This window comes from Gigantopelta aegis, unplaced genomic scaffold, assembly GCF_016097555.1.
Source record: "Gigantopelta aegis isolate Gae_Host unplaced genomic scaffold, Gae_host_genome scaffold72, whole genome shotgun sequence".
Classification (NCBI taxonomy): domain Eukaryota; kingdom Metazoa; phylum Mollusca; class Gastropoda; order Neomphalida; family Peltospiridae; genus Gigantopelta; species Gigantopelta aegis.
This window is the reverse complement of record NW_024537379.1, coordinates 653,105-666,585: the sequence shown is the minus strand read 5'-3', so window position 1 is coordinate 666,585 and position 13,481 is coordinate 653,105. Positions and strand designations below refer to the sequence as shown.

At 38.8% G+C, this 13,481-nt stretch overlaps 1 protein-coding gene across 1 annotated transcript in view; it reads left to right on the top strand.

The window, feature by feature from the left end:
- The window catches only part of LOC121367246, a 29,466-nt gene extending 17,457 nt beyond the window's left edge, over positions 1 to 12,009 (top strand). Inside the window, exons 10-15 of the mRNA XM_041491355.1 lie at positions 102 to 181; positions 1,161 to 1,259; positions 3,178 to 3,301; positions 6,119 to 6,311; positions 8,708 to 8,850; positions 11,712 to 12,009. Of these exons, the coding sequence (XP_041347289.1) occupies positions 102 to 181; positions 1,161 to 1,259; positions 3,178 to 3,301; positions 6,119 to 6,311; positions 8,708 to 8,850; positions 11,712 to 11,831 (759 nt within the window). The 3' untranslated portion in view covers positions 11,832 to 12,009. The remainder of the gene's footprint in view (positions 1 to 101; positions 182 to 1,160; positions 1,260 to 3,177; positions 3,302 to 6,118; positions 6,312 to 8,707; positions 8,851 to 11,711) is intronic.
- The last annotated feature ends 1,472 nt before the right edge of the window (positions 12,010 to 13,481 follow it).

Here is a 13,481-nt window from a genome sequence, read left to right as displayed (position 1 = left end):
TTTCTATCTTTCTATCTTTCTATCTTTCTTTCTATCTATCTATCTATCTAATCATACAATTTTTACTACCTGGTTTTTTTTTCAATCTTTCTTTCTTTCAGTGCATGTCATGGACATATTACTTGGTAAACGACTTTCAGTTCTACCTCATTTCACCAATAATTCTCATTCCACTCGCCAAGTAAGTAGACTTTATTCCTAATGTAACGTAAATTGTTCTTTAATTAGAATGGCAGGATTGTGTGTCTGTTTACCTGTTACAATGAGTGGCGGGACGTAGCCCAGTGGTAAAGCACTCGCTCGATGCGCGGTCGGTCTGGGATCGATCCCTGTCGGTGGGCCCATTGGGCTATTTCTCGTTCCAGCCAGCGCACCACGACTGGTATGTCAAAGGCTGTGGTATGTACTACCCTGTTTGTGGGATGGAGCATATAAAAGATACTTTGCTGCTAATCGAAAAGAGTAGCCCATGAAGTGGCGACATGCGGGTTTTCTCTCTCAATATCTGTGTGGTCCTTAACCATATGTCTGACGCCATATAACCGTAAATACAATGTGTTGAGTGCGTCGTTAAATAAAACATTTCTTTCTTTCTTGTTAATACATGAAGCCACATTTTGATGAAGTTGTTACTACAATAGAATTCTACAGAAATAGCGAAAAATATATTTACTCAGAACATGAAGGCCGCTTCACAAATAAATGGGTGTATTTTACAATTATAATATCCATTATTGTATTAAATTAATTTTATAGGTGGCTTTTTTTTCAAATTATTATTTGGTTATTACAGAAATAGAACACAAATATAGACCCTAGAAACCCTTCCTTTTTTCTGTTTACTTCTGACTAAAGTGTGTATCCTCCATGAATTTGTAGTTGCTACATTGTAATTGCATAAACGTTTGTAAATGTGAATTAAAAATGTTACCAATTATACTCATGCCACGTGAATATAAAGCAAATGTAAATGTGGCAATTATTTTTCATGGAATAAACTCTTTAAAATAAAAGAAGAAAACCCCCCCAACTAAATTGTGTTTTTGTGTTTTTTGTTTTAAATGTTGAAATCTGTTGTTGTTGTTTTTTTAAATCATGATTTCAAAAAAAGAATTTAATTTTTTTTTTTTATCACTAGTCTAAACCATGTTTACTTACAGGTATCCACCCATAGGCTACATTCTGTTATTGCTACTTGTCGCTATCCAGATAGTATCCACCAGTGTTTTAAACGACGACATCAATGGCAACATTCTCAGGTATGTAACACGACTTGTTTCAAAAATAAACTTTAATTCTGACAATTAGTGCAACAATAGATTGTTATCTTGACAGTTAAAGTGGTCTTGGTATGATATAATATAATATAATATTATGTATGTATGTATCTATGTATTAATATATGAATATCTATCTATCTATATCTATCTATCTATCTATCTATCTATATATATATATATATATATATATATATATATATATATATATATATATATATATTGTATGTATGTCGAGGTTGACTATTACATACATAGTTATTAACGAACTGGCGTAGAGGATAATTAAATCCTTTCTGGCCTCACAAATTGACCCATGCCGTTGCGGAGACTCGAACCTGTGGCAGGACTAACCACGATGTGTTCTGAGCTCTTCATACATCCATAAAAAGGATGATGTTTAACTCAACCACATTTAGACTGGCGATGGTAGTTTACAGACGGGATCGAGTAATTCTGACCCTGAAAATATATTGAGAAAAAAGAAAATTTTCTTGAGCAATGAAGGGTTTCGTTCCCCCTGAACACGAACCTGCTCCCGTGTAGCATGTGAATGAAAAAGTATTACAATATAATTGAATAGTGTTTAAACACAAATGTAATATCTTAAATGGTTTCTCCTAGTTTTAGTTAGGAGTCAATGAATCACTGCCCTCAGCGGGGTCTATAATGTGTCTTGTTTTAGAATTGGCATTGTACTGCAGTTGTGACATTGATTTGTGTGGACGTCTTGGTCGTGTTCGTGTCTTGGTGTATTCTAGAATAGGTTACATGTTCGTGTCTTGGTGTATTCTAGAATGGGTTACATGTTCGTGTCTTGGTGTATTCTAGAATGGGTTACATGTTCGTGTCTTGAAGTATTCTAGAATGGGTACATGTTCGTGTCTTGTTGTATTCTTGAATGGGTTACATGTATAACTCTTGTGTTTTTTTCGTCTTTTTCTTTTCTTTTCTTTTTGCATGTTCCGTCCTAGAATGGGTTACATGTTCGTGTCTTGTTGTATTCTAGAATGGGTTACATGTTCGTGTCTTGCTGTATTCTAGAATGGATTACATGTTCGTGTCTTGTTGTATTCTAGAATGGGTTACATGTTCGTGTCTTGTTGTATTCTAGAATGGGTTACATGTTCGTGTCTTGTTGTATTCTAGAATGGGGGTTACATGTTCGTGTCTTGTATTCTAGAATGGGTTACATGTTCGTGTCTTGTTGTATTCTAGAATGGGTTACATGTTCGTGTCTTGCTGTATTCTAGAATGGGTTACATGTTCGTGTCTTGCTGTATTCTAGAATGGGTTACATGTTCGTGTCTTGTTGTATTCTAGAATGGGTTACATGTTGATGTCTTGCTGTATTCTAGAATGGGTTACATGTATAACTCTTGTGTTTTTTCGTCTTTTTCTTTTCTTTTCTTTTTGCATGTTCCGTCCTAGAATGGGTTACATGTTCGTGTCTTGTTGTATTCTAGAATGGGTTACATGTTCGTTTCTTGCTGTATTCTAGAATGGGTTACATGTTCGTGTCTTGTTGTATTCTAGAATGGGTTACATGTTCGTGTCTTGTTGTATTCTAGAACGGGTTACACGTTGATGTCTTGCTGTATTCTAGAATGGGTTACATGTTGATGTCTTGCTGTATTCTGGAATGGGTTACATGTTCGTGTCTTGAATTCTAGAATGGGTTACATGTCCGTGTCTTGTATTCAAGAAAGGGCTACATGTCCGTGTCTTTTTGTATTCTAGAATGAATTACATGTTGATGTCTTGCTGTATTCTAGCATTTCATTTTCCATTCTAGAATAGTTACATGTCAGCCTCTTGTTCCAATCTAGAATGGTTACATTTTCACTTCAAATCCCAAAGAGGGATGGGTTACGTATAGTAACGTTTCGTTCAATTTCAGGATGGGAGGAGGGTATTTTGCCAACGTCTATGCAAAGCCTTATTGCCGGGTAGGGGTGTTTGCTATTGGCATCGCCTTAGGATACGCCCTCTTCAAGGCAGGGCGGAGAGTTTACTTCAGAAAGGTAAGTCACTGTTATTATACAGGGCGTTAGATCTGATTATTAGTGTCCTACCGGTCTAACCATAGGGGACTTATAGGACATTAAACAAGCTTCCATTTCCTATCATGTTTATGCACCGAATGAAATAATTTCCAGTTTTGACACGAATGACAATGAACATTATTTCACGAGGGACATAAACACGATACGAAATGGTGGCGAGTTTTATATCCTGTTTATACCCATAACCGATCTTATTTATATCACTTAACTCGTTTGACTGACGTCGCTGTAAGGTTGTAGTGCGCCGATCGTATGACGTCATCGTGTGACGTCACGGAGTGTTACGTCCCACTTGGCGTTCTACAGGGATGTATCACTGAACCATGACATCTTTAGCCATATTATATGGGTAATATTATCAGTTTTGTCTCCTCTCATCTTTCCCACATGTCGTTTTTGGACTCTTTTTTCACAATTCCTCAATATATTGAGCTGAGATTTTGTGTGTAAGTTTTATTATGTTTGACTTTCATGGCAGTTTATTAAAGGTACATAACTGTCAAAAACTGAATTTATCCATGTTTGACAGAGTTGTCGCCCTTGAACTTAAGTGATTGGTCTGGCCCGTGTACTGCTTTAGAATGTTTATTTAAAGGAAAGAAAGAAATGTTTTTATTTAACGACGCACTCAACACATTTTATTTACGGTTATATGACGTCAGACATATGGTTAAGGACCACACAGGTTTTGAGAGGAAACCCGCTGTCGCCACTTCATGGGCCACTCTTTCCGATTAAGTAGCAAGGGATCTTTTATTTGCGCTTCCCACAGGCAGGATAGCACAGACCATGGCCTTTGTTGACCAGTTATGGATCACTGGTCGGTGCAAGTGGTTTACACCTACCCATTGAGCCTTGCGGAGCACTCACTCAGCGTTTGGAGTCGATATCTGGATTAAAAATCCCATGCCTCGACTGGGATCCGAACCCCGTACCTGCCAGCCTGTTGACCGATGGCTTAACCACTACGCCACCGAGGCCGGTTTTATTTAAAGGCGCAGACACTAGTTTCAGCCCGTGAAAATGGACACTACGTTTTGTTATCTACAAACACATTTGGACAAGGTTTTAACAGAGAGAAGCTGAAGTATGTGGTGTTTTAGCGGGGGAATACCGTCTAAAACTAACTAGAGCTTGTCTCAGACGAACGTGCGTTTTTAGCATTATGAAAAATGTATTTCGGGGTATTACAAAAACATGAATGACCAGAACCACTTCAAGTGTACGAAAATAAATATTGTAAGTAATAAAATGTAAGTATTTCTAATTTAAATTATCAAAAACGGCTTTAATAGTAAAAACTAATTCGTCGTGTTTTTCTTTAAAAAAAACCCCCAAAACAACTAGGGTCTGTCACTTTAAGAATTGAACATGATAATTGTTGACATTTGTACTAAAGTAATACGCGCCACAAGGGGAATCCCCATTCTATGGTTCGGATTTTTCCCGTCAACAACTGGGAGATTTATACGACATTTTAAATATTCTGTATCTTTTTTATCAATTAACATTAACATTTACAGTTATTTTATTAATTTTAAACAGCTGTTTAGTTCAGTATTTTCAGATTGGAACTATAGTGTTATAAACATAGTAAACTACTTTAAGCCACTAATAAAGAACTGTAAAAATAAAAAAGGTAAGTTAATATTATGGTACTATAAACCAAGTCAATAATTTCATTACATACCTATTCAACCTTACTATAGTGATAAAGACATTTTAAACCGTGTCATAAATGTACTAGTATATTGCATCACACATGTGTGCGATCTGTAACTTGTAAATGGGGAATTTCCTTTTTATTTTTACTGGAGTTGGCGCCATTTTGTTACTGGCTATTGGATGTCAAACATATGGTAATTTTGACACAGCCATAGACAGGGTAGCACATACCACGGCCTTTGATATACCAGTCGTGGTACACTGGCTAGAGCGAGAAATAGCCTAGAAATATAGATGCACAGAAACGCGTATTCATGGCAGTTTAGTGTTGAATATTGTGGAATAAGTCATAAAAAATTACATTTCAAATAGGAGGGGTGGGTGTGGGAGAGGGTGGGTCTCTGAAGCCTCGCATCAAGTGAGTGCTTTACCACTGGGTTACGTCCCGCCCCGTATTCCAAACATTACACAAGGCTGCCGTAGAGTATGATTCTTAACGTTAAGTAAATCCATGAAAGGAGGTTTGATCATAGAACATATAAAAGAAGGTATGTAATAAAAACATAACCTGACATACGTTGGTTTCGCTTCCTATGTATTGTACTCATTTATTTTGCATAAGAACATACCAAGTGGTATATATTCTTGCACAAAATAAACTCGTGTAATAAATAGGAAGCAATAACAACGTATGTGAGGTTCTCTTTATTTATATATTAGGTGTACATTCTTCAGTTTTGTAGATTACACACACACACACACACACACACACACACACACACAGAGAGAGAGAGAGAGAGAGAGAGAGAGAGAGAGAGAGAGAGAGAGAGAGAGAGAGAGAGATTTTTTAAAGTTCACCTTTTGATAAAAGTAATTACTCTTATCATTACTGTATGTTTTTGTTAATATCCTAACCCCAAACTTAACACATTTTCTTCTGGGGGAGGCTCCCCATACCCCCTGTTGAATGCGGTTGCATTCAATTCCATAGAACCATACCCAAAACACTGACACGCACTGTGTGCGTGTCTGTGTGTGTGTCAATATAACTTTACGTCAGACACCAAATACTCGTATGGTTAAACAAACACTACTAGTTCTCCATTCCAGACTCCCCTGCTGTTTGGTTGGTGCGTGTCTCTGATGACGTTGTCGCTGGTGGTGTTCATCACGTACAGTGAGAACCGCGTGGACGGTGTACACTGGACGTCGTCGCAGTCGGCGATGTACGAGGCGTTGTCTCGTCCCGCCTGGGCGCTGGCCGTGTCGTGGATTATCTTCTGTTGCTGCATCGGACAAGGAGGTCAGTTTAACTCTTAAAGGGACAGACCCTACGTTCAGCCCATGAAAATGCACACTACGTTTAGCTAATGTACAAACCTGTAACACATTTGGATAAAGTTACAACTCAGTGAAACATGAGTATGCGACTTTGAAATGGTGAAATAGCCTCTAAAAATAGACTTAAACTCGACTCCATAACTGTTACTTTTCAGACGCACGTGCGTTTTTAAAAATATGAGAAATGTATTTTGTGATATTAAAAACACCAGGATGACCAAAAACACTTCAAATGTACGTAAATTGATAACCTAAACCACAAAATCTAAGTAGCGTATGATTTCAGTTATCAAAAACGGCTCTAATAGTCAAAAATATACCTTAGTTTGTAAAGGAACAGTCCTCAGTTTGCTGCAATTTTTAACAGTAAAGTTTGTTTTTATTTAACGTCGCCACTAGAGCACATTGATCTTTTATCTTATCATCGGCTAGTGGACGTCAAACATATGGTCATCCAGACACTGTTTTTAGAGGAAACCCGCTGTCGCCACATAGGCTACTCTTTTACGACAGGCAGCAAGGTATCTTTTATTTGCGCTTCCCACAGGCAGGATAGCACAAACCATGGCCTTTGTTGAACCAGTTATGGATCACTGGTCGGTGCAAGTGGTTTACACCTCCCACTGAGCCTTGCGGAGCACTCACTCAGGGTTTGGAGTCGGAACGTTTTGTCCAATCTGATTAAAATTAGCTCTACTGGTCTACCAATCGACCAATTATACTTCGCATTTTATAGCATTATTCGGGAGCATACGAATTCTAAAAATATTGGGCGAGACTGTTTATGCAATAGGCGAACTTGTTTGTCTATTTCAACATTAAAAAATAGGAGGAAATGTGCAGTAATAAACTCTGGGTTGTATACTAGTATAAACAGATTTTATGGCTATACCATCACGGGGTTTTGTTTTCGTCTTGAAACGAATGTTATATACAATTTTGTATTGAAATTAGTTTCCGGCATACTTCGTAATTCACCCGCATAATCCTGAATGTTTTCAAATTCTTTTCAAATCACTGGCATCATTTTGCAAGTAAGGTTTTGATTGGCCGAATGAAAAGTCAGCTGGACATGAGCTCCAACGGGGTACTGTTAGATCCACACGTAATAATAATTAACCAGTGAAGCTAATTTTAATTAGATTGGGTTTTGTCTGTATTTGTCTTCTTTGTTTTTTTTAGGTTACTTGGAGGTTTCTGTCTTTGTTTATGTTTTGTTTATGGCATTGTCACCCTATGTACGTGCCTTTAGCAATTTAATGCTCAGGCATGTCTGTCCTTGGCAATACTTGTGACATTGCCAGTGGCTGGATCTAGAACGATTAGTGTTTTCGATGTTTTCCCAGACTTCACTTCTTAGACAATATTCTATCTCTGTTCACGGTGTTTTCGTTGTTGTCTAGGTTTCGTACAAATGTTTCTATTTTTGCGGTGTTTTCGTTGTTTTCCAATGTTCGTAATAGCCATTTCTATTTTTTGTCTACTGTATTTTCGTGTTTTTTTCAGGTTTTATAGTCGTTTCTCTCTCTGTGTGGGGTGCTTTCATTATCTTCATTTAAGTTGTTTTCGTTACCTTCCAGGTTTCATAGACACGTTTCTATTTGTTTACAATGTTTACGTTCTTTTTCCAGGTTTCACAGAGACGTTTCTATTTTTGTTTAATGTATTTTCCTTGTTCTCGAGGTTCAGAATGTTCTATCTTTGTTTAATATGTTTCCTTGTTTTCCAGGTTCAGAAAGTTCTATCTTTGTTTAATGTGTTTTCCTTGTTCTCGAGGTTCAGAATGTTCTATCTTTGTTTAATGTGTTTTCCTTGTTCTCGAGGTTCAGAATGTTCTATCTTTGTTTAATGTGTTTTCCTTGTTTTCCAGGTTCAGAATGTTCTATCTTTGTTTAATGTGTTTCCTTGTTTTCCAGGTTCAGAATGTTCTATCTTTGTTTAATGTGTTTGCCTTGTTTTCCAGGTTCAGAATGTTCTATCTTTGTTTAATCTGTTTGCCTTATTTTCCAGGTTCAGAATGTTCTATCTTTGTTTAATGTGTTTTCCTTGTTTTCCAGGTTCAGAATGTTCTATCTTTGTTTAATGTGTTTTCCAGGTTCAGAATGTTCTATTTTTGTTTAATATGTTTTCCAGGTTCAGAATGTTCTATCTTTGTTTAATGTGTTTTCCTTGGTTTTCCAGGTTCAGAATGTTCTATCTTTGTTTAATGTGTTTTCCAGGTTCAGAATGTTCTATCTTTGTTTCATGCGTTTCCTTGTTTTTTGCAGGTTCAGAATGTTCTAACTTTGTTTAATGTGTTTTCCTTGTTTTCCAGGGTTCATAGATAGGTTTCTACCTTTGTGTAGTGTGTTTTTTCAGGTTTCATAGAGACGTTTCTGTCGTGGAACTTCTTCCTGCCTCTGTGTAGGATTACATATGGGATCTACCTGATTCACCCCCTCATCATCGTCGTCATCGTGGACTCGTCCGAACATCTCATACATATCGGATCTGGAAGCGTGGTATGTCGGTCTGTTTGGCTCTTTCTATGTCGGTATATTTGGCTCTTTCTATGTCTGTCTGTTTGGTGTTTTCTATGTCTGTCTGTTTGACTTTTCTATGTCGGTCTGTTGGACGTTTTCTATGTCTGTCGGTTTGGCGTTTTCTGTATCCGTCTGTTTGACGTTTTCTACGTCTGTCTGTTTGACGTCTTCTATGTCTGTCGGTTTGACGTCTTCTATGTCTGTCTGTTTGACGTTTTCTATGTCTATCTGTTTGGCGTTTTCTGTGTCTTTCTGTTTCGCGTTTTTATGTCTATTTTGCGTTTTTCATGTCGGTCTGTTTGCCGTTTTCTATGTCTGTTTGGCTTTTTCTATGTCTGTCTTGTTTGGCGTTTTCTATGTCTGTCTGTCTGGCTTTTTCTATGTCTGTCTGTCTGGCTTTTTCTATGTCTGTCTGTTTGGCTTTTTCTGTGTCGGTCTGGCGTTTTCTGGCGCTTTCTATATCTGTCTGTCTGACGTTTTCTATGTCTGTCTATTTGATGTTTTCTATGTCTGTCTGTTTGACGTTTTCTATGTCTGTCTGTTTGGCGTTTTCTATGTTGGTCTGTTTGACGTTTTCTATGTCTGTCTGTCTGGAGTTTTCTATGTGTTTTTGGCGTTTTCTATGTTTGTCAGACGTTTTCTATGTCTGTCTGTCTGGCGTTTTCTATGTCTGTCTATTTGGCTTTTTCTGTGTCTGTCTGTTTGGCGTTTTCTATGTCTGTCTGGCTTTTGCTATGTATGTCTGTTTGACGTTATTTATGTCTGTCTGTTTGACGTTTTCTATGTCTGTCTGTTTGACGTTTTCTATGTCTGTCTGTTTGACATTTTCCATGTCGGTCTGTTTGGCGTTTTCTGTGTCTGTCTGTTTGGCGTTTTCTATATATGTCTGGCTTTTTCTGTGTCTGTCTGTTTAGCGTTTTCTGTGTCTGTCTGTTTGGCGTTTTCTATGTATGTCTGGCTTTTTCTTTGTCCATCTGCCTGACGTTTTCTATGTCTGTTTGGCGTTTTCTATGTCTGTCTGTTTGGCGTCGTTTTCTATGTCAGTCTGTTTGGCATTTTTTATGTCCGTCTGTCTGGCGTTTTCTATGTCGGTCTGTTTGGCGTTTTTTATGTCGGTCTGTCTGGCGTTTTCTATGTCGGTCTGTTTGGCGTTTTCTATGTCGGTCTGTTTGGCGTTTTCTATGTCTGTCTGTATGGCGTTTTCTATGTCTGTCTGTTTGGCGTTTTCTATGTCGGTCTGTTTGGCGATGGCGTTTTCTATGTCTGTTTGTTTGGCGTTTTCTATGTCTGTCTGTATGGCGTTTTCTATGTCGGTCTGTTTGGCGTTTTCTATGTCGGTCTGTATGGCGTTTTCTATGTCTGTCTGTATGGCAGTACGTCTGTTTCTCTATGTCGGTCTGTTTGGCGTTTTTTATGTCGGTCTGTTTGGCTTTTTCAATGTCTGTCTGTATGGCGTTTTCTTTGTCTGTCTGTTTGGCGTTTTCTATGTCTGTCTGTATGGCGTTTTCTATGTCTGTCTGTTTGGCGTTTTCTATGTATGTCTGTATGGCGTTTTCTATGTCGGTCTGTTTGGCGTTTTCTATGTCTTTCTGTTTGGCATTTTCTGTCTGTATGGCGTTTTCTATGTCGGTCTGTTTGGCGATTTCTATGTCTGTCTGTATGGCGTTTTTTATGCCTGTCTGTTTGGCGTTTTCTGTGTCTTGATGTTTGGCGTTTTCTGTGTCTGTGTGTATGGCGTTTTCTGTGTCTGTTTGGCGTTTTCTGTGTCTGTCTGTATGGCGTTTTCTGTGTCTGTCTGTATGACAGTACGTCTGTTTCTCTATGTCTGTCTGTATGGCAGTACGTCTGTTTCTCTATGTCTGTCTGTATGACAGTACGTCTGTTTCTCTATGTCTGTCTGTATGGCAGTACGTCTGTTTCTCTATGTCTGTCTGTATGGCAGTACGTCTGTTTTTCTATGTCTGTCTGTATGGCAGTACGTCTGTTTCTCTATGTCTGTCTGTATGGCAGTCCGTCTGTTTCTCTGTCTGTGTACTCGACCTAATCCTAAAGTTACACACACATGTACATTTTGTTAATATTATTGTTAGTTGTTGTTGCTTGGGTGTTTTGGGGGTGGTGGTGTTTGTGGTGGTGTTTTTTGTTTTGTTTGTTTTGGGGTTGTTTTTTTTTTGTTTTTTTTTTTTTTGGGGGGGGGGGGGGGGGTTAGTGTGTGTGTGTGTTATTTTCTTAACTACATTGTGTGTGTGTGTGTGTGTGTGTATGTGTGTGTGTGTGTGTGCGTTAGTTTCCTAACTACATTGTGTGGTGTGTGTGTTATTTTCTATCGTCTCTCTCTCTCTCTCTCTCTCTCTCTCTCTCTCTCTCTCTCTCTCTCTCTCACTTTGACCCAGCCGGAGGTGTTTTGGTTTAGTACTACCTATAACTACTTAATAGGTAGGTGTCAGGTTATTACACTTTCTTCTCTCTCTCTCTCTCTCTCTCTCTCTCTCTCTCTCTCTCTCTCTCTCTCTCTCTCTGTCTCATCTATCCCTTTTTTCTTTCCATCCTTCTTTTTTGTCTCCACCTTCTCTCATATTTTCCTATATCTTCTCTTTCCTTTTTCTCACTCTCTCCATCCTTTGTTTACCGTCTCCCTTTCTCTCCCTGAACTCTCCCCCCCCCCCCTCTCTGTGTGTGTGTGTGTGTGTGTGCGCGTTTGTTTGAGTTATTTTCCTAACTACATTGTGGGTGTGTGCGTGTGTGCGTATGTGTGTTTCTTTGGGGGATTTGTTATTTTGTTGTCAGTTGTGTCGTGTTTGCCTACTCCATTTTCCTAACTGTCTTGTGTTTTATTTCAGGTGTCACTGTTCATTTACGTGTTGGTGTCGTCGATCGCCTCAGCTCTCGTTCTTATCACGTTCGTCGAGGGGCCTTTCATCAAACTCGAGAAAGTCATTCGCTCCCTGGTGCCGCGATAACACCCCCAATTCCGCCCCTCGTAGAACCCAGGGGCGGATACCTGAATGTTTGCTTAGCAACACCTCAGCACATTGTAAGGTGCGGTACTTAGACCCTTGGAATTCACGTCATCTTTCGGCGGCAATTTATACAAGTAATAATGTAAATACCCGATAATAAAACAAAAATGTCGTTGCAGATCAATTTTGATTTTTGCGCCGTCACGAAGTACAAGGACTGAGACAATACGTTGTGGAGAGAGAGAGAGAGAGAGAGAGAGAGAGAGAGAGAGAGAGAGAGAGAGAGAGAGAGAGAGAGAGAGAGAGAGAGAGAGAGAGAGAGAGAGAGAGGGGAGGAGAGAGTTCAGGGAGGGAAATGAGAGAAAGGGAGAGAGTAAACAAAGGATGGAGAGAGTGAGAAAAAGGAAAGAAGATATAGGAAAATATGAGAGAAGGTGAATACAAAAAAGAGGGATGGAAAGAAAAAAGGGATAGATGAGACACAGAGAGAGAGAGAGAGAGAGAGAGAGAAGGGATGGGGATATAGAAGAGAGAGATGGAGAGAGAAAAATGAGCGAGAGAAATGAGAGAGAGAGAGATAGAAAGAGAGTAAAAAGAGGGATGGAGAGTGAGTAAAAGAGAAAATATAGAAAAATATGAGAGAAGGGGATGGAGAGAAAAAAGGGATATATATATATATATATATATAGAGAGAGAGAGAGAGAGAGAGAGAGAGAGAGAGAGACGGAGGGAGGTACACATAACAATGTGCTTTGGTGTCATATATTCCCCTCTTCTCAGTGATTGTTAATAACCCAGTGACGTCTTAAACATTGTTATTTTTTTTTTTTAAATCTGTTTTGATTTTGTATATATTTCATTATTACGGGATGTCTTTGAGGTGTGTTACAAACAAACTGAAACGTCAGTAACATATAGGAAGAGTTTATATACTAGTATCTTGAAACATTTTTCATTATAACCGGATGTATCAGGTGTGTTACAAACAAACTGAAGCATGTATCAGATGTTTACATATGCAGGTCAGGTCAGGTCAGGTCAGGTCAGGTCATAGGGTTAACGTGCAGATTCAGAGCAAGCTGGTTTAACGCACACCAGTGATGGGCACAGGTGCCGGTTTTGGCCAGCTCATCCCTCCGTCCAGGACAGGGAAGGGGTGGGGTGGGTGGGAGAAATGACCACCTGCACTGGCAGGTGCAAGAGAGCACCAGCAGCCCGACAGGAATCGGTCACATGGGAGGGGGGGGGGACGTATGTAGGATATAGGAAGAGTTTATATACTGGGTATCACTATATGTATAGTATGTAGGATATAGGAAGGGTTTATACACCGGGTATCGCCATCTATATAGGATATAGGAAGAGTTTATATACTGGGTATCGCCATCTATATAGCATGTAGGATATAGGAAGAGTTTATACACCAGGTATCGCCATCTATATAGTATGTAGGATATAGGAAGAGTTTATATACTGGGTATCGCCATCTATATAGCATGTAGGATGTAGGAAGAGTTTATATACTGGGTATCGCCATCTATAGAGCATGTAGGATATAGGAAGATTTATATACTGGGTATCGCCATCTATATAGTATGCAGGATATAGGAAGAGTTTATACACTGGGTATCGCCATCTATATAGCATGTA